We start from the raw sequence: 26421 nt of genomic DNA, 5'->3' as shown, positions 1-26421 counted from the left end.
TTGGCTCTTTCAAAATCTAAATTTGCTAATAATTTTTCCCAGTTTACTATGAATAAGCCATGATTATAAGACAGCGTCATTTCCCAACTGGGACATCACAGGCAGCGTGGATAGTATATATTCTGGGTACATAGGTCATGCTTATAAAGCAATGTAGGTGAAAAAGCATGAGAACTCTGCAGAAGATGGATTTGCTGAATCTGTGGAAAAAAACATGCAAAAGACAAAACACAGCATTGGTCTTACCATTTCCCCCTATATTTGTGACCAATATCGCCGCCAATGCATTCAATCAGGGTTTAAGGAGAAAAGAGTATTTAAAATTACCGCATTCAGCAATTTCCAGACAGACCAAATGTTTGCATTACAATCTATAGGTATTTTCTGCAAAGAGCTTCTTCTAGGATGCAAGATTTAACTAAGCCAATTACAAAAGTTTCTCAAATTAAAAAAATGTATATATATATATATATATATATATATATATATATATATATATTCTCATTTGTTTTTTTAGGTAAAATTATATTATAATATATTATATATCTATCTATATCTAGCTATATATTTATCTATATAACAAATTGGAGAAAAGAAGTATTTGATACACAGCCGATTTTGCAAGTTTTCCCACCTACAAAGAATGGAGAGGTCTCTATTTTTTTTTTTATCTTCAACCAAGTTTGCACACACTGCAGCAGGGATTTTGACCCTCTCCCTCCAAACAGATCTTCTCCAGATCTTTCAGATTTCGGGGCGGTGGTTGGGTAACTTTGAGTTTCTGCTCCCTACAAATATTTTCTATTGGGTTCAGGTGCCAGCAGGGGGGAATATAGGGATGGGGGGGCAATGTGTGCCAGCTGGGGGGATTATATGGAGGGGGGGACAATGTGTGCCAGCTGGGGGGAATATATGGAGGGGGGACAATGTGTGCCAGCAGGGGGGATTATAGGACCGGGGGGACAATGTGTGCCAGCAGGGGGGATTATAGGACCGGGGGGACAATGTGTGCCAGAAGGGGGAATTATAGGACCGGGGGACAATGTGTGCCAGCAGGGGGGAACATAGGAACGGGGGGCTGTGTGAATGCCAGCAGGGGGGAATATAGGGACGGGGGGACAATGTGTGCCAGCAGGGGGAATATAGGGATGGGGGGGCCATGTGCGTACCAGCAGGGAGGCATATAGAGAGAGGGGGGCCATGTGAGTGCCAGCAGGGGGGCATATAGTGACCGGTGGGGCTATTTGCCAGCACAAGGGGGCCATGTGCCAGGATGGGGGTTATATAGATACCAGGATGAAGAACATATATATGATTTGTAAGACGGACACTGGCATTATAAGACACACCTCCATTTAACATAAAAAAACACATTTTTTTTCTCTTTTTCTTCACCAAATTTGGGGGTGCGTCTTATAATCAGATGCGTCTTATAAAGCGAAAAATACGGGGTACTTATTTTCAAATTTGATCGTGGATATTCATTAGACCTAATAGAACAATATTTGGAGTGCAGGGGGGATTTTCAAGTTATATCTGTAATGTAAACATGCTTTTAGAATGTAGACAGTACCCCTAGATTAATATTTGGGTTGGATTGCAATATTAAAGCCCCCTAGTTGTCTGGCAGCGGCTTATTGTTTTCCCATCTTCCCACTGAAAGCGCATGAATTAGCAGAGCGGAGCAAGTTCATGTGCGTGTGGGGAATCAGGATAGATAACAGTAAGCCAAACTGAAGAACTTTCTGTGGCAAGAATGTTTGTGTAAAAGTCTTTTTGTTTTATACTATTTTAAAAAAATATAAACTCTAAATTGTTTATGTTGTATATATAAAATATACATGCAAAACCTGTGCCGGCTAAATGCTCCATGGGATAAATGAAAAATATTCCCAAACGCATTGATATTAAATTCCAATCCATATTATTAACAGCTATAGATAAGTAAACTGGAAAAATGCCTGAAGGCAAAACTCAAGCGAGTTATTTTGTCTCAATGGGAATAGAGACTTATCTGGAGTTAAAATGACTATAACACCAATTGCGTGGACTTCCATTAGTAAGAGAAACAGCCTTTTTTTAGCTTAAAAAAAACTCATTTACATTAAGTGCATCCATTTCAAATAAGTAAAAATAGCACAAAATGTTTTTAGGCTTTTTTTGTGTTTTTTTCTAATAAGGGAGAGCAATTACCTACAGCAGTAATAAATTACATTACTGTTCATTAACATGTTAATGAAATACTAAAGTGAGAAGAAAGCTCTGCACAGAGCCAGTTACAGGTCTATTAATTCGGATGCCTTGGGCAGTCAATGGAATTGCTCCATTCTCAGCCATTACCCAAACTGCTAAAGACATACGATTACAGCTGGAACATACACAACACTGTCTTTCTTATTCAATTAAAAAATATAAATTACAGTTTTAGAGTTAATGATGCAAATTATGACCACAGCACATATTAAAAGGAGGGTTAGCTAAACTTTACTACTTTTAACCACTTTTCAAGGGGAAAAAATACGGATTAAAACATTCTGCTGCTTCTTTTAATGTTTGCACATCTCTATATATTGGCAAGTTGTGCAGTTTGCACATTGAAGAGAAATGTTACAGAGGAAGGAATATATTTTATATGGGGGTCTGAGGTTCTTTTAGGAAATTTTTACATCAGTATTTCTATCCCAAAACATAGGATTGTGGCTCAGCAAATGCCATGGGAAAATAAACATGAAATTCTCAGTATTTCCCTACCTCTCATTAATAGAATGTTTAGTAATTTGTATTTAATATGCAAATTGTCTATTCAGAGAGGATTAGGATGCCACCTTTTGGAAGTAGCAATTCGAAAAGTCAATATCGACTCTCTAACGAGCCTTGTCACATGACTTAGGATAAAAGCCAAAACCAAAAGCTCGATTTGCAAACACTGTTTTGGAGTACTGCCCCTCATCAGTGCAAAGGGTCAGATCCGGTTTGGATGTGAGAGAGGCGTCTGACAGGGATCCAAGGGGTAACGTTTCTCCTTGTGGAGAGTGACATTTCAAGGTTAATATGTCATTATGCAAAAAGAGAAAAATGTATAAATGCTCTTTCCAGGGCTATCGGCTACAAGTACACAATAAATGGTGCTGTAAACATTCTTTATGTAGTCAGAGTTTGACTAATACTGTACAATATCATCATCGGGGCAAAAGGAGTCAATATTATTGTTCGCACTGAAACATGACAATTGCAAACTATCTTCATGCAATGGTGTAAAAAAAAAAAAGTCTCATGACTCTGTAATAATTTGGGTAGGAAAAAGGAAAAAGCAAGTCCTCATTTTAAATGCGACAGTAAATTGAATATTTTAATAATCAAGCAGTATGTACCCACGTACTAAGCAGCCATCAGTACTAGTATATTGAGCTAGTGACAGTGTATTGGTCACAAATCTTGTTCCTATGACTTAGGTTGATGTAATGATCAGTGTGAATGAAAGTGTAATATAAGGCAAGAAAGACTTTTTCTTACCGTTTTGTTTTTAGTTTTCACCCTCCGCGGCATGACCTTTCCATCATCCGCGGGCATTGCCTGTGAGATAACAGCCTGTAGAAAGGTATCAAGTGTGAAAGGAAAGGAGAATAAATAACTTGCGATCCATTCATGATCTGTCCCAGGTGTCCTGACCATGCCAGGCCTAAACGTGTTTTTATCTCACAAGAACTGCAGCATACACATAAAAAATTCACTTACAAGCAATGACAAGCAGCCTGGAAATGAATGGAGCAAGTCACATTCTTCAGAATTTGTGAACACTTCCACAAAGCAACACTCAAGAATAAGGAGGACAACCATTCTGGAGCATCCTTTCTTAGAGTTCTACGATGATACTCTGCTATTCCTCATCGATACGTAGGCGTAAACTGACAAAGGGGTGTTACTATTCCCTTAGCAATGGGGTGTGGCATACACTGGCAGCACTGATTGGACAGTCACACTGTTAGACACACTTGCAACTGGTAACATCATCTTGTCAATCAATTCATATATTTTTCTAGGAATTACTTGAGAGCGGCATAAAGTACAGCCCTAAGAAGAGAGAATCCAGAATTGTTATTTTATTGAAAATGTACTAAAAACTGGCACATCAGGTGAGCGGATCCCTCCTCACTCATGCACTGACCCCACAAGCATCCATGCACAATGTCCATGCTAGACACAGATACAAGAAGCCATGTCATGTATGGGTGAGTAATCTAGCAGTGGGTAACAGACCCTGTTGGTGACTTTGCTAAATTCTGAATAAAATATAGTTTCAGAGGGGTTGTAGAATATATATAGGGTCCCACAGCTTCTATTAGCCAGGTGGGACAGAGGCTACAAAGAGTGTCTTTCAAAGACAGTTCAAAGAGGTCCTAGGATTTCCTTCATGGGATAGGCAACCCATTAATTTTAATAGGTAGTGTGTAATGTCTCATATTCCCTGTGACAGGTGCTGGAAGAAATTTGAATATTTAGAGCCAAATTTCCCTAACGGCTACTTGGTGGGAATCCAGTCAGCGAGACATCCTATAACCAATTTATGGTCGGAGGGGGGGGGGGGGTTACCCTTCTAACGAAAATAAATTTACCAAAATATTACAATGCTTTTATTGTTAAAGTGGTAATGTCTGACGAATAGCTGCCACGTTATGCTCTACACCAGGGTTCCCCAACTCCAGTCCTCAATAGCCACAAACAGATCATGTTTTCAGGATTTCCTTAGTATTGTCCAGGTGAGAGAATTATTGCCAGCGTAAGAGATGCAATTATCACCTGTGCATTACTAAGGAAATCCTGAAAACCCGACCTGTTGGTGGCTCTTGAGGACCAGAATTGGAAACCGCTGCTCTACACTATGAAGTAGTCTTCATGTGTCAATACTGATTGTTGCCCGGACACTCAGAAGTCTTTTAATAAACTGCATTTTCGCCCTTTCTGTACCCACTAGACAGAGCTGATGTATCATTAGTTAAAACAATGCAACATAAGGTCCACAAAAACAGACAAAAAACAAAGCTTGCATTAATTCAGCCAGCACATTATTTTCCACGCAGTAGTTAGTAGGGAGGGCTGGCAGAAGACAACAGGGACAACTCCCTCCACAATAAAACTTAATACAGCACACTGTAGCACCAAATGTGTTCTGCGGGTTTGGGTAAATTAATCATTTGGATACAGAGTCTGGAATAGTGGACTCACAATGTACTTTAAAATCACCAGTCAAGGTAAAACAACTGGATTTTTCCTAAAGCTTTCTGCTTTTGCCAGCAATAGTAACTCAATTTTCAGCACACTGGTGTCAATAATATCCTGAAAGAAACTATCAAAGTGTCCTGTGGATCCATCGGAAACCAAATCCACCATGGCAGTCATGACGCTAATGAAATCACTGACTAAATGGCATTGTTCTAGGACCCCTTTGACTACCTTCACACGTGCATTGGTTCTTTTCATCATGTTTCTGTTGCTTTTACAAGGTCAGAATAGCTGAGCATGCTGCACTATTCTATCCAAGAAACCCGATGAGCCCATTATCAGTTAATATTGGTTTTAAAAAAACAAGCAGATGTTTGAATAAATCATGATGGATCAGGACAGATCTATCCAGTGTTATGGATTCTGTAAATACAAGGCATCACACTAGTGTGAATAGCGCTTTAATTTGCAAAAGTTATCAGTCCTCCCCTGAGGTCACCACCCTGGTGATGTGCCAACTTTCTTACAGCCAATTCATTTGTGTTTATTAACATGTATATCAACAAATTATTTCTTAAATGCAGTAAATACCAAAGCTCTCATATATACTGGGGATATACTAAGTCACTAAGTCACATAGGGCACATTAAAGCATATAGTTTCCATAGAAAATGAACAGGTAGCAAGCCTAGACATAGCATCTAGTGATGAGTAAGCATACTCGTTTCTCGAGATTTCCGAGCATGCTCAGGTGTCCTCAGAGTATTTTGGATGTGATCAGAGATTTAGTTTCTGTCGCCGTAGCTGCATGATTTGCGGCTGCTAGACAGCCTGAATACATGTGGGGTTGCTTGTTTGTTGGGAAATCCCCACATGTATTTAGGCTGTGTTTTGCAGCTGCAAATTATGCAGCTACAGCAACAGAAACTAAATCTCGAAGCACGCAAAATACTCAGAGATCACCCAAGCATGCTCGGACATCTTGAGTATAGAGCACACTCGCTCATCACTAATAGTATCCAATGGCATGATCCCATACGCAAAGGAGAAAGCAGTCTGAAGGCCCCATCCTACAAAGAATTGGGAGTTTGTATATTGTTTCCATGTAGCGGCTGAAATTCTGGGTGGAACAGAATAAAACCTACTAAACATATCTAAGACCACCGTATTGGCAAGAACTGCCCCCAAAACTTCTTTAGCAATATACTCTTTAAGATATGGCTTGACAAGATTGTCCGGTAAGACAAAAAGGGTATTTTAGTTGTTTTCAAAATGGAATTTCATAAAATGAACGAATGTCCTCTAAGTCAGGAGTACTGTCCCTTTGGTCCCATTTCAGGCCCCTATTGTAAGCTAGTTCCCACATCTATATGAGCCGAGTAAGGACCATGATGCATGTGCTGATCGCTGGTCTCCTGACCAGAACTAATTAGCCTTATGTATCTGACCTTATGTGGTATGATCAGACCATGTTCCTGCACGGTCAGACACAGCCATTACACAGTACACAGCAGGGGCACATGTATAAGATTATCTCAACACGGACAGTGATTTACGGACTGGCCGTGCGTTTCCTGTCCTGAACTCGACAGCCTGAATAGATACATAAGGCTGATTAGTTTGGGTCAGGAGACCAGCGATCAGCACGTGCATCATAAGATTATCTCAGCACAGGAACATTTTTTTTTAAACACATCCAATTGTAGAACTTATTATTCCGAGATTTATTAATTAAAATGTACATTGTTGGACAACTCCTTTAAAGTAGCTTGTCAACTTTTAATATTCTATATTTTGGCTAAGGTCAAGTTGATATGAACATATTTGACGCCTTAAAAAACTACACGTTTCTGAGGTGGAAACTGCTTCTGTGTACGCTCCTATTTAGGGAACTTTTTGGAGTTTTTTTTTTCTTGAAACAGCTGTGAAAAATTGTGGAAATGTTTATTTCTAAAGCGTCCGTTGCAGTTTTTTGATTGAGCAGAACCTACAATGGAGAGGTTTCTTTCAAGATCCGTTGCGAGATAGTGGAGCGATTCTTCAAAACTTAAGGAAAAAAAAACTCCCCAAAATGTTTTTTCAAGCAGTTCTAAGGCGGTTTTTGAAGATTTTGGAAAGGATCCACTACCAAAAAGAAAATCCCTCAAAAAGCTCCTTGTAAACGTAGCCTACATAAAATATTACCCTATCTTGCTGGACAACCCCTTTACACTGCAGAAAGCAACATCAATACAATATAGAACAGAACACACCTTGCAAAACATGATAGCACTTCATGAACAGGGAAAAAAAGGTGCATAAGCCCACAATGTAGGAGGAATTGTCCTGTGACATATATCCCATCGTCCTTCATCATTAGTTGCAGTATAATTGCTATTCCCTACGTTTCCTCCTAATAAATACGCAGGACTGGGTCTGCAGCTCGTGATTCTATGTAAATGAATGGAAGTCGGTGAAATGAAGACAAGAAACCTGCGGATATTACAATCAACCCAGAATGGGTCACAATGTGGACTATGAAATGGAATCACTAACCTCATCTATTGCTTTCTTATAGCTCTTTGTGCAAGGGAGGGATAATCAGCATCGGAGAAAGCAGAGCAGGTCAAGGGAAAAACACAGGGAAGGAAGCAGGATAAGATACAAGTGTTAGTTACATGCTTGTCAAGCTTTCTGAATGGGCAGATACACAGCCAAGTGCTCGCCAGAGAGCGCACAGCACAGCGCACGAGGTGCCGAGTCACTAACACACTGTGGATGCTACAGTACGTATACATTCAGACAGCCACGCGGCATTCTACATAACACATCAATGCGATACACACATACGTCATTATATATTACGGGACAAGAATGTTCTAAACACAAGAGTTAATATTAAGTCATATGCCCTGCAATGAGATCTTCAAGAAACACATACTACCGCAATAACGCTTTTGTAATCAGCCCCCCACCCCACCCCAAAAAAATAAAAAAGACCAAAAAACAACACATTTTTGTAGAGCCCAATACTAAACAATCAGATGTACAATACAGATTTACAAACACTTAAGCAAATTCTTTTGCAGACTGCCCAGTCACTTCACTACTTCACTATTAGATTTTGAATTTACCGCAAAGTCTTCCGACATGATGATGTGAATTAATGTCCTGGGAAGGGGGTCCGCATGCGTGGGGGCGGCTCAGGAGCGCAAGCTGGGTATATTACATAGCCGAGATCTCTCTCTAACAGCTGAGATGTAAGTGTATGATTATTGCTAAATAGTGCTGAGCGAATGTGCTCGGATAAGGTGTTATCTGAACATGCTCGTGTGCTGAGCGACTTTGGCGTGCTCGAAAAGTATGTTCGAGTCCCCATGGCTGCATGTCTCGTGGCTGTTAAGACCGCCACAATACAAGGAGGGACTGCCTAACAAACAGGCAAGAGACATGCAGCTGCGGGAACTCCAGCATATATTTCGAGCACACTGAAGTCACTCGGTTAGCACCTGAAAACGCTCAGATAACACCATAGCCAAGCACGATCGCTCATCACTACTGCTAAAGATCCATACAAACTAAGGCTTATTACTGCATAAGAGTTCCTTACAATGTGCCCTAGAACTGCCCTACATTTTCAGTTATGGGAATAAGCTTTTGGGAAGAGGCAGTGGCAATTTTCTATGGCACAGACAGAAAAAGCCAAGTGCTGAGCTCAGCAATCACCAGCAGTTCAACAGGGAATGACTGCAGCAGGGCACGGGCCGATTCTACACGAGCATTTCAGAGCCCAGTTCTCAGGATCAGGGTGACTCCCTGTGGTCGGACCCCAACAGATCACAATGTTATCACCTGTGGTGATAACTTTCTATGTTAGGAGGAACTCCCTAATGATCAGTCCTATCTTACCCTTGAAAGCCTTAGGGCCCCGTCACACATAGCGATCTCGCTAGCGAGATTGCTGTGTGTGACAGCGGTCAGCGACCGGCCCCCCTGCCGGTATCGCTGATCGCTGTAGGAAACCGCTGGACATTTCTTTTGTCGCTGGTCTCACGCTGGCCAGCAAGCATCGCTGCGTGTGACAGGCAGGAGACCAGTGATCTGCTGGTAACTAACGTACACATCGGGTATCCAAGGGACGTGCGTCCCTTAGATACCCGATGTGTACGTTAGTTACCAGTTGCCTGCATCAGCGCGCTGGTAACTAACGAGCACAGCGACGCCGCGCGCTCAGCGTCGCTGTGCTGATCGTTGGTGAAGCTGTGTGACAGCTCACCAGCGATCACATAGCGACTCACCAGCGATCCTGACACGTTGATATCGTTGTCGGGATCGCTGGTGAGTCGCTATGTGTGACTCCAGCTTTAGTTTCTGTTTTTTTTTTCTCCAGAAACAGTGTCATGCCTTCATAGGCTGTGTCTGGCAATGACGTTCAACCACTTACAACCAAAGAGTGCCAAAATCTTGGACACAATTAGAGATGAGCGAATATTTCAACATTCGGTTCGGATTACAGATCGCTGCATTTGCCAAACATAGCCGAACGCCATTGGAGTCAATGGGAGTAGAGATGATCCTCAAACATAAATTCGGCATGAATATTGCAAATTCGGATTCAGAGATTGTTTTCCAAACATATTCACTCATCTCTAGTCAAAATGACAGCGGTCACCTATCCAAAAACCTTTATTTAAAAAAAAACAAAAAAAAACAAAACTTAAAACCACTAAAATTAGATTTTAATCAAAGTCTGTAGCTATACTGAAACGTCTAGCCATCAGAGATCAATCTAGGAAGCTTTTCTCCCAACCACTCCATGGCACACAATATGTATTATCTGACAGAATTGCAGGGGTGTCAATACTTTTGGCCACAACTGTACATACTGATCCACCCTCATCATTCATGAGAAATTAAAACACATTTATCTCAAAATCTCACCTCTCCCTCTGCTGCTCTCATTAGACTTATTAACATTATTAACTGTACAAAAGCGCTTTTCTACATCTCAGCTTCCAATGCGGAGCCGCCATGTCAGTGAATAGCAATGTAAACCACCAGCAGAATGTCTGTTGTGTAGCTCACAAACCTGTCATCTTTATAATGTCTCCTACCAGGGAGAGCACAGAATGACGAGGACAGCTCAATAGAGAGATTACTAAATAATGGGAAATGACGGCACACAACACAGTAATAAGTAGCTGAGAGCTCACGGCTGGATCACTAAGTACAAGGACAATAAAGGCATAAAGGGAAATGCACATTTACCTAACATACACGCAGTGCAGTAACCACATAGGACAAAGATACAGACTAATGATTTCCACATGAGTTTATTCTAAGAGGTGTGCCAAGTATTTCATGTTAAAAAGGTTATCTGTGAATTAATTTAATATTCAAGTGCTAGGAAATGTGATAAAAACAGCAAAATAACAAAGGCTCGCCCCTTTAAGTCACTGCCATTCTAGCTTCTGATGCTGATTCACATGCCATCTAAGCAAATGACTGCTGCAGCCAATCACTGGCTGCAGAGAGAAAATCTAGGCAGGTAACCACTGCAACATTTGCCCAAATAATTTATGGCTACCACCTCTTCAAGATGTACAGTGGGTACGGAAAGCATTCAGACCCCTTTAAATTTTTCACTCTTTGTTTCATTGCAGCCATTTGGTAAATTCAAAAAAGTTCATTTTTTTCTCATTAACGTACACTCTGCACCCCATCTTAACTGAAAAAAACAGAAATGTAGAAATTTTTGCAAACTTATTAAAAAAGAAAAACTGAAATATCACATGGTCATAAGTATTCAGACCCTTTGCTCAGTATTGAGTAGAATAACCCTTTTGAGCTAGTACAGTCATGAGTCTTCTTGGGAATGATGCAACAAGTTTTTCACACCTGGATTTGGGCATCCTCTGCCATTCTTCCTTGCAGATCCTCTCCAGTTCTGTCAGGTTGGGTGGTGAACATTGGTGGACAGCCATTTTCAGGTCTCTCCAGAGATGCTCAATTGGGTTTAGGTCAGGGCTCTGGCTGGGCCAGTCAAGAATGGTCACAGAGTTGTTCTGAAGCCACTCCCTGGTTATTTTAGCCGTGTGCTTAGGGTCATTGTTTTGTTGGAAGGTGAACCTTTGGCCAAGTCTGAGGTCCAGAGCACTCTGGAAAAGGTTTTCTTCCAGGATTTCTCTGTACTTGGCTGCATTCATGTTTCCTTCAATTGCAACCAGTCATCTTGTCCCTGCAGCTGAAAAACACCCCCAGAGCTTGATGCTGCCACCATCATGTTTCACTGTTGGGATTGTATTGGGCAGGTTATGAGCAATGCCTGGTTTTTCTCCACACATACCGCTTAGAATTATCACCAAAAAGTTTTATCTTTGTCTCATCAGACCAGAGAATCTTATTTCTCATAGTCTGGGAGTCCTTCATGTGTTTTTAGCAAACTCTATGCGGTCTTTCATATGTCTTGCACTGAGGAGGGACTTCCATCGGGCCACTCTGTCATAAAGGTGGAGGGCTGCAGTGATAGTTGACTTTGTGGAACTTTCTCCCATCTCCCTACTGCATCTGTGGAGCTCAGCCACAGTGATCTTCGGGTTCTTCTTTACCTCTCACACCAAGGCTCTTCTCCCACGATTACTCATTTTACCTGGATGGCCAGGTCTAAGAAACATCTTCCATTTTAGGATTACGGAGACCACTGTGAAACTTCTACCATTTAAGGATTATGGAGCCCACTGTGCTCTTAGGGACCTTGAGGACTGCAGAAATTCTTTTGTAACCTTGGCCAGATGTGTGCCTTGCCACAATTCTGTCTCTGAGCTCCTTGGCCAGTTCCTTTGACCTCATGATTCTCATTTGGCCTGACATGCACTGTGAGGTCTTATATATACAGCTGTGTGCCTTTACAAATCAAGTCCTATCAGTTTAATTAAACACAGCTAGACTCCAAGAAAATGGACAGCATGTGACTCAAATATGAGTGTCTGAGCAAAGGGTCTGAATACTTATGAGCGCGTGATATTTCAGTTTTTCTTTTTTAATAAATTTGCAAAAAATTTTACATTTCTGTTTTTTTTCAGTCAAGATGGGGTGCAAAGTGTACATTAATGAGAAGAAATAAAATTTTTTGAATTTACCAAATGGCTGCAATGAAACAAAGAGTGTATCCTTAAGTTTGGAAGTTATCCCCTATCCATGTGATAGGCACTAATTTCTTAATCACTGGGTATCTAAATGCTGGGACCCTCAATCTTGAGAACCAGGGCTCTGAAGAGTCTAATTTGAATGGAACAGTAGTTGATCATGCACATTGAGGCTCCATTTATCGTTATGGACGTGTCGTGTTTGGTTACCTCCGGAGGACCCGTTAGGGATGAATGGAGCATCAATGCAAATGATCAACGACTGCTCCCTTCCCATTAGACTCTTCAGAGCCTCAGTTTTTAAAATCAGTCGGGGTCCAGCGGTCACACCCCAGCGATTGGTAAGTTTATCGCCTATCACTTGGATGTGGAATATCTTCCAAACTTGAGAACATCCCTATCAGTTCAAGGCAGCCGATCCAAATCCATCTAAGCATGTGGCCAATCACTAGTGCCAGAGAGAACGTTTGTGATGTTTAGGCACGTAACCATTGCAGCCAGTGATCACTAGTGATCCCACACAAAGCAGGTGACTAAAGTGGCCACCCACTGATATGTCATTGGACGCAGTGGTAATGTGCTCAGGCAACAGACGATATATATACACACATAAACATGCATAACTATGTACTGGACAATCCCTTTAACTACCACTAACGATTTATATCGGTAATGGATTCTGCATAGGTGTCAGGTGTCATGACAAGGGACAACTTTTCAAACCTAGGTGGTAGCGACCATGCTATTTTAGAATTTTGGATAACTAGAGGCGGAAGACCTGTGAAGACTCAGACGTCAAGGTTAGATTTCAGAAAGGCAGATTTTAAGGGATTCAGAAAGAGAATTGGAGGGATCCAATGGCTGGATATCCTTAAAGACAAAAATGTCCAGGAAGGATGGGAAATCTTGAAAAATGAAATTCTCAAAGCACAGTTGTTAACAATTCCGAAAAGAGGGAAGAATAGGAAGCATTTAAGGAAACCAGGATGGATGAACACAGTACTTAAGCACATGCTAAAAAGGAAGAAAAAAATGTTTATAAAATGGAAAGAGGGAGGCATATCTAAAGAAGAATATAATGCTGTCCTGCAGGGCACAAATCAGATTAGCTAAAGCTGAAAATGAATTGAGGCTTGCAAGAGATGTCAAAAGCAATAATAAAGGATTTTGGGGATATGTCAAAAGTAAAAGAAAAGTCAAAGATGCTATAGGATTTTTACAGGATGAAAATGATGAAATGGTAAGACAGGATGTTGAGAAGGCTGAACTTTTAAATTCCTATTTTGCATCTGTTTTCTCTCAGAAAGGAAATGTAACATCAACTGTTATTCACTGTCCTATTAAGGGAATAGAAGAATCCAGGATATCTATAAACAGAAAGATAGTGAGGAAACACTTAGCTAACCTAAATGAATTCAAGTCTCCAGGTCCAGATGAATTACACCCCAGAGTACTGAAGGAGATAGCAGAAGAAATTTTTGAACCCCTCTCCATAATCTTTGAAAATTCTTGGAGAACAGGAGAAGTGCCAGAAGACTGGAGAAGAGCAAATGTTGTTCCTATCTTCAAAAAGGGGAAGAAGGTGGACCCAGGCAACTATAGGCCGGTGAGTCTGACTTCTATACCAGGAAAGATCTTTGAACAAATTATTAAACAACATGTATGTCAGTACGTGGATAAGAATGAAGTGATTAAACAGAGTCAGCATGGGTTTGTAACTAATAAGTCATGTCAGACTAATTTAATTTCCTTCTATGACGGTATTACTGATTGGGTGGATCAAGGAAATGCTGTAGATATAGTATATCTTGACTTCAGCAAAGCATTTGACAAAGTCTCTCATACAATCCTTATTGAAAAAATGACTAAGTATGGAATGGACAAGGCAACTGTTAGGTGGATTCATAACTGGCTTAGTGATCGGACCCAAAGAGTGGTCGTAAATGGCTGCACATCCAGTTGGAAGAATGTCTCAAGTGGGGTACCACAGGGCTCTGTCCTGGGCCCTGTATTGTTCAACATCTTTATCAACGATTTAGATGAAGGAATTGAGGGTAAACTGATTAAATTTGCTGATGACACAAAGCTAGGAGGGATAGCTAATACTAGAGAAGAGAGAGAGAGGATTCAAAAAGATTTAAATAAACTGGAGAAGTGGGCAGCAACTAACAGAATGGTTTTTAACAGGGAGAAATGCAAAGTACTACATCTGGGCAATAAAAATGAAAAAAGCATATATAGAATGGGAGGAATAGGGCTAAGTGACAGCACATGTGAAAAAGACTTGGGTATACTAATAGATCACAGACTGAATATGAGTCAACAGTGTGATGCAGCAGCAAAAAAGGCAAATGCAATTCTAGGATGTATTAACAGAAGCATACAGACTACATCACGTGAAGTAATTATTTCCCTCTACTCCTCTTTGGTCAGACCTCATCTGGAATATTGTGTCCAGTTTTGGGCACCACATTTTAAAAAAGACATCAACAAACAGGAGCAAGTTCAGAAAAGAGCGACCAGAATGGTGACCGGTCTGCAAACCCTGTCTTATGAGGAAAGGTTGCAGGATTTGGTAATGTTTAGTTTGCAAAAGAGAAGACTGAGAGGAGACTTAATAGCTGTCTACAAATATTTAAAGGGCTGTCACATTGTAGAAGCATCAACTTTATTCTCATTTGCACAAGGAAAGACTAGAAGCAATGGGATGAAACTGAATGGGAGGAGACACAGATTAGATATTAGAAAAAACTTTTTGACAGTTAGAGTGATCAATGAATGGAACAGGCTGCCACGAGAAGTGGTTAGTTCTCCTTCAATGGAAGTCTTCAAACAGAGGCTGGACAGACATCTAACTGGGATGATTTAGCAAATCCTGCTTTGAGCAGGGGGTTGGACCAGATGGCCCAGGAGGTCCCTTCCAACTCTACGATTCTATGATTCTATGTTTAACCAATGACATCAAGGATTTAAAAAGTCACTGGACAGGATCTGATGGACATTTCGTTCATTACGATCCTCGCAGCCACTGGTGAGGTGTTACTTCTCCAGGCAAATGAAGAGCGTCAAAGATGAATATTACATTTACTGATTAATCTGGCGGCAACAGTTCTTTTTATACAGTCATAATCAAGTAAACATCAGTTCCATTTACCTGCAGTCACATTAGTCAATTATTAGGATTCCCACTGGGCCTTTACTTCTGCGTTAGAGAAATGCACTAAAGATGCTAACATTGCATTATTCTAATTCATCTTATCCTGATCACTAACATCATTCTCAGTAATGGTGATACAGTGTCTGATTAGGATGTGCGAACATCGTCAGCTCCCTCCTTATTCGGCAAGCTATAGCGCTTCCCGAATAGCTGCATCGAGAACCCAGATAGCTGCAGCGTTCCCGATGATCAGCAGTTCGGTGCCGCAGCTGTGTGACAGTCACAACAAACGGGTTCTCCATGCATGTGTTGTGACTGTCACACAGCCGCGACACCTGCAGCTGCGGTGCTGATCGCTGATCATTGGGAGCGCTCCAGGTATCCAGGTTCCTGATGCAGCTATTCGGGAAGCGCTATAGCTATTTCGGTAAGCACTTATTCGCTCATCCTTATATCTGATAAAATACTTTACATCCTGTATTTCATTTTTCTGTGCATAAGATGCAAGCAGTGCTTATGCCACATTATAAATACTACATATAACTATATAATATGATACCTTGAGCTGCAGCCACCAAACATTCTCCGTACAGGGAGCTGGGACACGGTAGCGCTGTGTCGTGGCCATTCTAAGGTACTGCAGCTCAGATCACATTTACTTACACTGGAGCTCAGCTGCACAACCATAATGTAGTGTAATGAGTACCTGGTGAACACTTATATAGACAGGTGTCTGCCACAGAAAATTGCACCCTTTTGTACAGGGAGGCGCAAAAACAGTCTAAAAATTCTAATAAATCTGGCATAATGCATGCAAAATTGAGCTGGAGAATATGAATGTATATGTATGTGGCGCATCTTCGGATCACCAAATATTAGGCAATAATAGGCAATCTGCCGTTTGTCCTTAAACTGTGAATTACAACTCAACAGGACACCTTGTGGAGAAGAGAGATTATGACAGCATGTGACAAAAAAAAGAGAAATGTTCAATAAACCTACAGCGGGTCGGCTCGGCCGTGTCATATTGTCTTCAGCTTTTGCATTAGGTCCGTCGTGCGGCAGGACTGGAGAGGCTTCAGGTTTATGGTTACCTGCTACAAAGAGAAAGACAAACCTAAGTTGCTTCTACTTTACATGTTGTGTTGCACACTCCATACATGTGATGAAAAGGAAAAGTTCTGAGAAACTTTAGACGATAAAGAATATAATGTGTGACTGTAGAGGAAAAGATCACTAAAGCAGCTAGAAGAGTATCTTTAAAAACAACTGAGACCCATGTTCAGGCTGCTGGTTTTTGTTTGTCGGGGTGCAACGTGGTCTAAGTGACGTCAGCACAACGTATACTGGGATACAAGGCACTGGATCTGGCGATTGGAAGTAATGTTTTGTGGTTTTTAAGAACAGAATGTTTTCTACAGGGAGTCAACTCCCTTAATCTCTACTCTACCAGATTTAATTAGGATTACATTATGACCACCATAAAGATGAGTTCCTGTCCCTCCTCTTAGTAAACACAGAAATATAATAAAAACACGGTGATAATGACATTCCGGCCGACTTTGTAACCCGCGATATACTGAGATAAGTAAGGCTACAGCTGCAATGATCGGCAATTAAAGAATGACAAAACAAAGACCTCAACTTTGTACACACTCCTCAGGTTGGGCAAGAATTTCTGGTCTTCATGACAGTGTCCAAAGAAGAGACAATCATAAATCTACTTTTGTGTAACTATTACGCTGAACTTATTTAGAACAGAAAGAGCAACAAGGTGTGCCGATGCAAATTTTGACCACTTTTTCTATACAAGCTTCAATGTGGAGCCTAAAAAAAGGCTTGCAAAAAAAAAAGGAAAAAAAACACAGTTGAATTTTTAAGTGCAGAATCTAAGTTTTTAAGTAGCATTAAAAACAATAAAAGTGCATCAAATACAGGTGAAAAAGAGTAAAACACGCAAAAAAAACTCAGAGAAGATTGTTATTGACTAGTGATGAGCAAACGTGCTCAGATACTGCGTTATCCAAGCATGTTCGGGGGCTAACAGAGTGACTCGGGACCGCTTGAAAAATATGTTTGAGTCCCTGCGCCTGCATGTCTTGCAGCAACACATGTGGATTACCTGTTTGTTAGGCAATACCTGCATGTGTTGCGGCTGTCGAACAGCAGAGAGAAATGCAGGCGCAGGGAGTCGAACATATTTTTCAGCCATGCCCTGTATACTGCCCAAAAACCTTTTAAAGTTCTCCTGCGCTGTATGTTAACTCTGTCGGTCTGGTCCGACAAGCGTTCATTCTGGTCTCTCTACCCTTCCTCCTGGCTGCTGCTCGCTGTCCTCCTGATTTGATTGACATGGATGACGCCTCCTGCACCATCCACATAGTCTGGCAAAATCCGAAGTCAGTGCAGAGAAATCGTCAGCTTGCGCATGCGCACTATGCTCTGCCCTACTGCAGCCAGAACTAAAAACATTAGTGCACATACGCAGTCACATATCTTTCTGGCTCATATACCAGAACTATTTAGCTCCATTACTGTGCGCATGCACACTGATGTTTTTAGCTCTGCCCACAATAAGGCAGAGCCCAGTGCACATGCACAGTCACACGTATTTCCGGCTCATGATGTTTTCGGCTCTGCCCACAACATGGGAGAGCACAGTGCACATGCGTGAGCTGGCTATTTCTCTGTGCAACCTTGGGAGTTCACCTGGCCATGTGGATGATGCAGGAGGCGTCATCCATGTCAAAGCAGGAAGACGGCGAGCAGCAGCCGGGAGAGGTAGAGAGCCCAGAATGGTCGCTTCTCAGAGTGGACCGACTGGATTTGCATACAGTGCAGAAGAAGTTTAAAACGTTTTTGGGGGCTATACAGGGGAAGTCAGGGGGTTATAGAGCCATTGATAGAGTGCAGCACAGGCGCTGAATAAGGTGATACTTTTAGTTGAGACATTAGAAAACTTGTGCCAGGTTCCCTTTAACAGTCCTAATGGATAACATGGGTTAATAATATGCTGTCCGGGAGAAATTTGACCACAAATCTGACAGCACATGTCCGAGTTATACACTTGAGAACAAACCAGAAAATAAAGGACGTTTTTTACAAGATTTATCGCCAGTAACAGCATCGATAAACGATAAAAAGAATTCAATTATTCTGATTATTGACTTAACAATAATCAGGAGGGTTTTGTTCCAACATTTGCTTGCACATTCATTTATTCTTTCCTCCAGTTCGTGCTGGCAGCACGTCCCTGTTTGACTAAGGGGATGTGTGACCAGAGCTCATTTTTAGGCCCATCTAAAAGAAGTGATCATCTGACAAACGAGTGCATGCCTGTGTAAAATACCCTAGGACATTATAAATCTGATTATTTAGCTGGCATGGTAGAAGCGTGCCTACAGGGTATAAGACAAAGGAGAGGGATGGAGGGCACCATCACATATCAATGAACTATGGAGTATGTCAAAAAAGAGTCATATGTAAACAAGAAAAAGAGACCTACTATTCACCAGGGATCACCAAGATGCACAAATAGTATCAAAAGATTCTTTATTCAGATTGTCATAGAAAAAAAAACACACACACCAACAATTAGTTAAAAACAATTAAAAACAGGACAAACCCCCCCCCCATGAGATGTTATAATCCCCCTGAACCCAAACCGGTCAATCACATATAGAACCTGTACAGATAAGGTAGAAATCCCTCACGTATTGACATGGTATGGTAAAGGAACACAATAAAGAGAGCACTTGCGAATAAACAGATAAATACTGAAAATTAATAACAACAGTATTATAATATTTAAGTGGTCTCCCAAAGGCCTAGGAAGGAGGAAACCTCCAATAACAGACTTTACATGGGAAAATTGACAAATACCTAACAAGGCAAAGTACCAATTCTGACACCCTAATATGGCAACTGGCCACTAGGTGGCTACTGTAAATCCTGCAAGAGTTTCTCTTGGCCTAGTCCTTTATACATCTCTCAGGCACTTGTATCGCTCTTTTCATTGTGATCTACTGTACCTTACCCCCCATATTGAATACCGCTTCCCTGGTTTAGCGGTTTCTGTGTTAGAGGGTTTCCTTATCTATCACACTATTTCTTGTAGTCTAATCTTTTCGATAGTCTAATTTGTAGGGTAAAATATTTATGGAGCAACAGTCCTCCGATACCACCTTTAATTCATTTGCTCATTTATTGACTCCTTTATTCATATATGGATCCATGGATTCAGCTATTTTGATGTACTAATTGATATGCCTTTTTGAGCCAAAATCCATCTTTCTTATGCACTTGGCTTATTGTATTGGGACACCGACCTATGCTGTTTCTCTCGATCTGCAGGGTAGTACTTGTATGGGTTGTTAGCCCATTAGTAGCGTCACATTATTTCTAATCCATCTACCTACTTATTGACGCTTTATTTAGATATAGGCTCATAGATAGGGCAACACCTATATACTAATTAATATGTCTCGTCACGTCAATAATCCTTCCTTCCTGGTGCATATATGTGATTGACCGGTTTGGGTTCAGGGGGATTATAACATCTCATGGGGGCTTTTTGTCCTGTTTTTAACTACTTGTTGGTGTGTGTTGTTTTTTCTATGACAATCTGAATAAAGAATCTTTTGATACTATTTGTGCATCTTGGTGATCCCTGGTGAATAGTATGTCTCTTTTTCTTGTTTACATACAGGGTATAAGACAATTCACTTATGTGACATGCTCTGACATAAGACTGAGAGGTTTAACCCCCCTTCTTGGGGCGCCCAGATCTACCCCTAGACATTGTACATTGAGTACTTCGTGATTCCACGTTCTAAAACAAGCGCTCAAAATGGGATGAAATGCCAAACACAAGGAAACATGTACCTTTGTAAAAAAGGAAACGGTTTTATTAAACTAATTCACCTTGGCACCATATGAAGTTCTACTGGCTCACAGATAAAGCTAACGGCAAAAGTCAGAGCAATGCTCCCACGCACACAATCTCTTCCGAGAGCTGCACGTGGGTGTAAAAGTGCACGGCACGGTTATTACTCGGAGCTGTGACAACGCAGCCCAGCCGCTCACTCGCAGTGCCTGTAGTTTATGTTCATGTGGGTGTAATTCTGACCGCCAGGCAGGAGGATTTCTATTCAACCTTACCTCGAACTCTGTTTCGCTCACTGGAGCCTGCTTGAGATCCTGGCTGTGATCCTCCTTGTGAGCTGGGTTGTGAACTTGGCGTGCTGGAGCTGGAGGAGCTTCCGCTGCTAGTTCTCTGAATGGGGTTTTCGATGACCGTTTCGGTTCTTCTCAAGTCCGGATTACTAGATATCAGTCGGAGAAAAAAAATAAAGCAAAGACTTTAATGTTTACACATGGCGGCTTGTTAAGCTCTATATAAGAAACGATACCTTCCATAGGTGTAAGTATCTCAATAGAGTTGACCAAACCGTAGACTTTTCTTTCATAAAGGGTATTCTCATATTTGAAAGTTAATTTCCTGACCACTGGGATACCCATCGATTCTGAGAACCAGGGTCCTGAAGAGCCTAGTGAATTGGGTGGGGGTTAATCATGCACATTGACGTGCCATTTATTTTTATGAGAGTGCTGAAGACCATCCAGTGAAATGCAGTCTAGTTATGGTTAGTGTATGGCTACATTAAATAAAGTATTCACAAGTTAAAGGGAATCTGTCACCCATTTTTAGTGATATCATGTAAAGATATCACCCAATTGTGCGTCCCATACGGATTCTATTAGGATTTTTTATTTCCCCTTCACATGCCTGACACACTTCCGGGGCATAGACCGCACTGGAAAATACCGCCACGTGCGCAGTACCAGGCAAAGCATACTGCTCAGGCGCTGGAGGCCTTTACAATGCGCTAGAGCGGAAACCAACGTTATCTGTGATATTCACAGATGAAGATTACGTTCACCAAGCCTTTTGGGGGGGGTGACGCGACTAAGCCACGCCCATCTGACCGGACCGGGGTCAGGGGGAATAAAAATTCATAATAGAATCCTTATGGGACGCACAATTGGGTGATATCTTTACATGATATCACTAAATATGGGCGACAGATTCCCTTTAAAAAGGTATCCCCTATTCTGTGGTATACGTGTTAACTTCCCGGTTGCTGGGGGAGGTCCGATTGCTGTGATCACCACCAATCCAAAGAAGAGCATCCAAGGAAGAGCTACGTGTCAATGGGACCGCCAGGGATAGAAGATCGCTGAGCTCGACTAGTCTTTGGTACCCCCATAAGAATGAATGTAATGGTAGTGCACATCATTGACCTCTGCTCCATTTCCAAGTGGCCATGCACCTAACATATCTATTCATACCGCCATCCCCTCCCCCATAGACGTGCTAAGCATGTGTTCTAAACTGAGATTAGGTATGAAGGAGCCTTGATGCAGTATTATAAGAGCAATACATAAATACATTGCATTTACAAATGTCCAAGAATGCCAGTACTGTACTCAATAACAGTACTATACTGAAATAATTGGTGATAAAAGACACTAATTCAGGATGCTTTTTAACACAATGTAATGTCCCGGACCCTCCTGAGAATGGGTTAGTTTCCACTATTTTAATGTGTATTATGCCATCATTTTTCAGTCTTATGACAGTGATCAGACAGGCATCTTTTCCTAATTCTAAACATTAAATAAATTCAGATTTTTTTAAGTAATTCTGAAAATACATGCATGAGGACGGCACACCTTGCTCTCACGGGCTGTGTGCTCAGCCTACTGCCGAGATTGCTGCCATTCCCAGGGCAGTTCTTGCGTGCTAGCGCAGGAGATATTGAAGTTGTCCTTTGAGGCACCTGGAACAAGAGAAATCTCAATCACGGAATTTGATAAGATATGGATGAAACTTTTTCAGAAACATAATGACATTTGAGGAGGTAGCCCTCACTTTGCACATATAAGAAGTGTAACAGTCACAAAGGATATACACATTTATAGGCTCTGGGGAGCCGTTAATGCCACCACTGTGGGCCTTCAGAAAAGTCTGTGGAGGTTATGCTCCAGGATGGGGGTCCGGAGAGTTAGGGGTTCTACCCTGATGAGTGTTGTGGTGATACAGAAAACTGATGCATAAATATTAATCAACACAACCAGCATTAATATCAATGAGAACAAAAAGAGATCTCCGTATGCGGTATTAAGAAGGTGGTGTCAAATTCAATTATGTGGAGAATAATGTCTTCCTTTTATATCTTGCTGGGAGAAAATTGGCTAGATGTAGTTAACAATTACATTAATGCTCTTATTCATGTAATCTTGCATAAAGCTCTGATTCAATGTGGTGGTGAGTGAGTGCTGCCTTTGAAGTTGGGCACACACTTACGCATTTCAGATTAAAACAAAGTGCTGATGCATTTCATAGACCACAGCCTATGAAATATATTTACACGTAAAAGCTAATGGCTTTCAGAACAGAATACCAAATTCTCTGTTTCACAAACCTCTCTACAATTCTGAGCTTTCTGTATTTAGTTGGCAGAACCATATAATTTTCAATAGGTCCTAACATAGGATAGATCAATCAGAATGGATTTTGACTAGTGAGATCCTTAGTTTTTTCAATGAAAGTGAATGTCAAAGAAGCACTCCTCCCAACAAAGTTTTTATCCTTTTAATATATTACAATCATCATATTGCTCATTTTGCCTTTTTACATAGCTAATTTTTCAGTTTTCCATTAGGTCTATGACATTATGTGATTAAATCTGACTAGCTGAATCCTTCTAAGCTCTGTGTAGAAACAGGAGGTCGATTTTCCTTGCATGAGTCGTAATCACTGCAATAGTCCCAGACAGGAGGAGGAGGCTTCAGCTAAGTCAGGATTTGAAGAAGGGAAAAATAAATGAAGGGAGAAGAGACATCCTATTTCTACATAAAGCAGAGAAAAGAGAAGAATTGGCTGGGTAGAAAGGCAAAATGAGCAATTGGAAGTACACAGTGCTATATAATATGATGACTGCAGTATATTAAGAGTATAAAAACTTTGATGGGAGGAGAGCTTCTTTAATGGAGTTTTCTCTGTGTATAAAAGTATAGCTAAGCGCTTAATGTGCCTGAATCCTACACAGGTAATGCTGTCATTATTCAGATGTTTTAATGCTGCCAGGGCTTGCTTGCTAGATTCCTTAGCCCTCCTACAGACATTGTCTTTCTTTACTACTGTGGAAAGGTAGTGAAGTAATTCCTTACAAATCTTAAACACTAAGATTAGCACTCACTGCTCCCTAGCATGTGAAACACAATCCCGCCTGAGACAGGGAAAAGAGGGAGGTATGCGATGTGTTGTTGGAGTACAGAACATCTGCAGGCTTATACTGCACACAGATCTGAGAGGACAACGTATAGAATGGTTTTAGAGTTGGTTTCTACTACACTGTGTAATCTCTTTGGTTTGTGTCTTTCCCGCTTGAAATCCTCCATGTTATGATGAAGAAAATGGTTGCTATTTACAAGATTTTTTTCATGACCCGAAAATTCCTTTAACCTTTTTTTTTTTTTTTTTTTTTAATGCATTTCTTAAATTTACTACAAAAGAAATAAAATATGATATATGACAGTCAGAAGAACACACCATAACAAAGATTAACATTAGAATAGTGACCTTTGGTGGAAGATCTTCCTCCTGACGTAACCAAGAACTACGATCAAATTTCTCAATGCGAGGAGGGAGAGGAGGATTCTCAGAGGTTGGGTCTGAATTCTGCCTTGGCATCTCAGGCCGATGAGAAACTATACCTTCCTGGAATGCAGACATGCCCTTTGCTGATTGTTCATGTAGTGATTGTGATGCTGAGAGGGAAGGTCCTGGGGTTTTCACCGACACCAACATTGGAAGTTGCTAAAGAGATGAGGAGTAGAAGTTCACGTCATGCTTTAGGCAGCAATATTTTTATTGGCATTGACAAAACATCCTTTGGACTCTGTTAACATCTTGTTTTTTACTATGTCACAGGTATACCTTAGGAGTATTGAATTGTCAACTTTATCTTAGGCCTCTTTCACACTTCCGTTATGTCTTGTCAAGTGAAAATCCGCCAAAGTGGCGGAAAGCAGATCCGTTTGTAACGGAAGCAAACGGATCTGTTGAATGCAGTCCGGGAGAGAGAGAGAGAGAGAAAGAGAGAGAGGGAGGGGGAGAGGGAGGGGGAGGGGGAGAGGGAGGGGGAGAGGGAGGGGGAGGGGGAGGGGGAGGGGGAGAGGGAGGGGGAGAGGGAGGGGGAGAGGGAGGGGGAGAGGGAGGGGGAGGGGGAATTTTTTTTTCTCACCGCCAGAAAGGATTTCAGGGTTAAATCCCCGGCTGACTTCCTTTCTCCGGGCATGCGCACTGTAAAATGCGGATCCTACAGCCAAAAAAACGTTGCAGGGTCCGTCCAGGCATGCCGGCGGACGCAAACATTTTGGCGGATCCGCAAAAAAACGGATCCAACGGATGGCCATCCGTCAAGATCCGCCGGTAATGCAACTCAATGGGGAAAAAAACGGATCCACCAAAAAAAATGGCGGATCCGTTTTTTTCAAAAACTGGTGGATTTTGACTGATGGTCAAAAACGGATGTGTGAAAGAGGCCTTACATAACGTAAGATCAACAGAGGAACATCACAATGCAGATTTCTAGGAAAACAGGCTTCATAATTCCTGTTTTATGGGAAATCTTCTTGTTAAAACAGCCGTGTCAGATGAGTAGAGAGGTCCTCTATAATTGGAGATCAATAAAAAACAGTCTCTACATTGAAACTTTCAGTGTTATGCACTCAGTTAGGACTTTTCATGTCTTGAGGCAAACGGGAAATACACTTTTCTTTGAGAAATAGGGAGTTTGTTTATTTGCTTTCGTCAGATCTACAGATCAAAGAGAAGAAATGTGATTGTTTCGATTGTACACGAGTTATGTCTCAACCTGGGTTTACACTGATAAGGAAAAGTGGTGCTAAGGCTATAAATGATGACGCTCGATGGTGGACACAGGCCATATTCGTATTGTTCACAGCCGTTTCATTTACCACCAGGGAAAGACTGGAAAGAGATAAAGGTTTTTTTTCCCTTATTTTGCATTTCTTTATAAATAGCAACTATATCAAGGGGAAAGAGCAGTGTGAATATGATGAATGAGGACGTATTAACGAACCTGGCTGCAAAACCATTTTCAATGACGACCTATTCATTTGGCAGTAATTTCCCTATATGTTTATATAGCCGAGATACTGAAAGTGAACAACACTAATTGTTAATTTGGAATAAAAGCTGCATGGCTGCATTGCTGTAAGGAGTGTATTTTTTTTTCTTATTTTTCCTTTCTGTATTTAGTGGTCTTTTCAAGTAGGAGGTTTGTGTTACTGTACATTGATTAGATTACATTCAGCCGTTTCCACTGCCCCTGTTGTCACCACTAAACATATGAATCATTTCTGGCTTCCTAGCTGCCCTTCACTAAGCATTGGATACAAGCATCAGATTATGACTGGTAGCATTTGTCTTTCTTACTAAAATATGGATCATTTCTATCCATCGCTCAAAACCGCTACCCTTTTTATTTTCTTTTACATTTTTTGTATTAGTATCATCGGAGCAGAGAATAAGTTCCTGCAACCAAGATTTTGCTTTTACCTTGTCAATACAAATATTAGGTCTGTAAATCATGTAACATAAGAGTATGGTTTGCAATTACTTTACATAGACAGAAAAATATACATAAAATGTTACCCAATCGTTGTTTTATGAAAAAAAGTAGCAAAATTGGAAAAATTGCAAAAATACAATATATTACGTCCCTTATATAAACTGCTACCTAGCGTCCTAAACTAACCAGGAATATCATCATTGTGATGTCAGCTATGTGACTATCTCGCCTCCTGAAAATGACCAGAACTGCTATT

At 41.1% G+C, this 26421-nt stretch overlaps 1 protein-coding gene across 12 annotated transcripts in view; it reads right to left on the bottom strand.

Annotated features, from left to right (window-relative positions):
* The window catches only part of TNIK (TRAF2 and NCK interacting kinase), a 398627-nt gene that overhangs the window by 62970 nt on the left and 309236 nt on the right, over positions 1-26421 (bottom strand). For 8 of the 12 annotated variants that reach the window (XM_073578856.1, XM_073578860.1, XM_073578854.1 and 5 more), the window contains 6 exons: positions 24149-24385; positions 22237-22343; positions 20662-20825; positions 16504-16598; positions 7756-7779; positions 3514-3588 (listed from right to left, as the gene is read on the bottom strand). In XM_073578856.1, the coding sequence (XP_073434957.1) occupies positions 3514-3588; positions 7756-7779; positions 16504-16598; positions 20662-20825; positions 22237-22343; positions 24149-24385 (702 nt within the window). The remainder of the gene's footprint in view (positions 1-3513; positions 3589-7755; positions 7780-16503; positions 16599-20661; positions 20826-22236; positions 22344-24148; positions 24386-26421) is intronic. The other 4 variants (XM_073578859.1, XM_073578863.1, XM_073578864.1 and 1 more) reach the window with 2 other exon arrangements.

Source organism: Dendrobates tinctorius, unplaced genomic scaffold (assembly GCF_039654945.1).
Source record: "Dendrobates tinctorius isolate UK_male_01 unplaced genomic scaffold, ASM3965494v1 ptg000060l, whole genome shotgun sequence".
Classification (NCBI taxonomy): Eukaryota; Metazoa; Chordata; class Amphibia; order Anura; family Dendrobatidae; genus Dendrobates; species Dendrobates tinctorius.
Note: the sequence above shows the minus strand (reverse complement) of the source record. Positions and strands in the feature narration are given on the sequence as shown.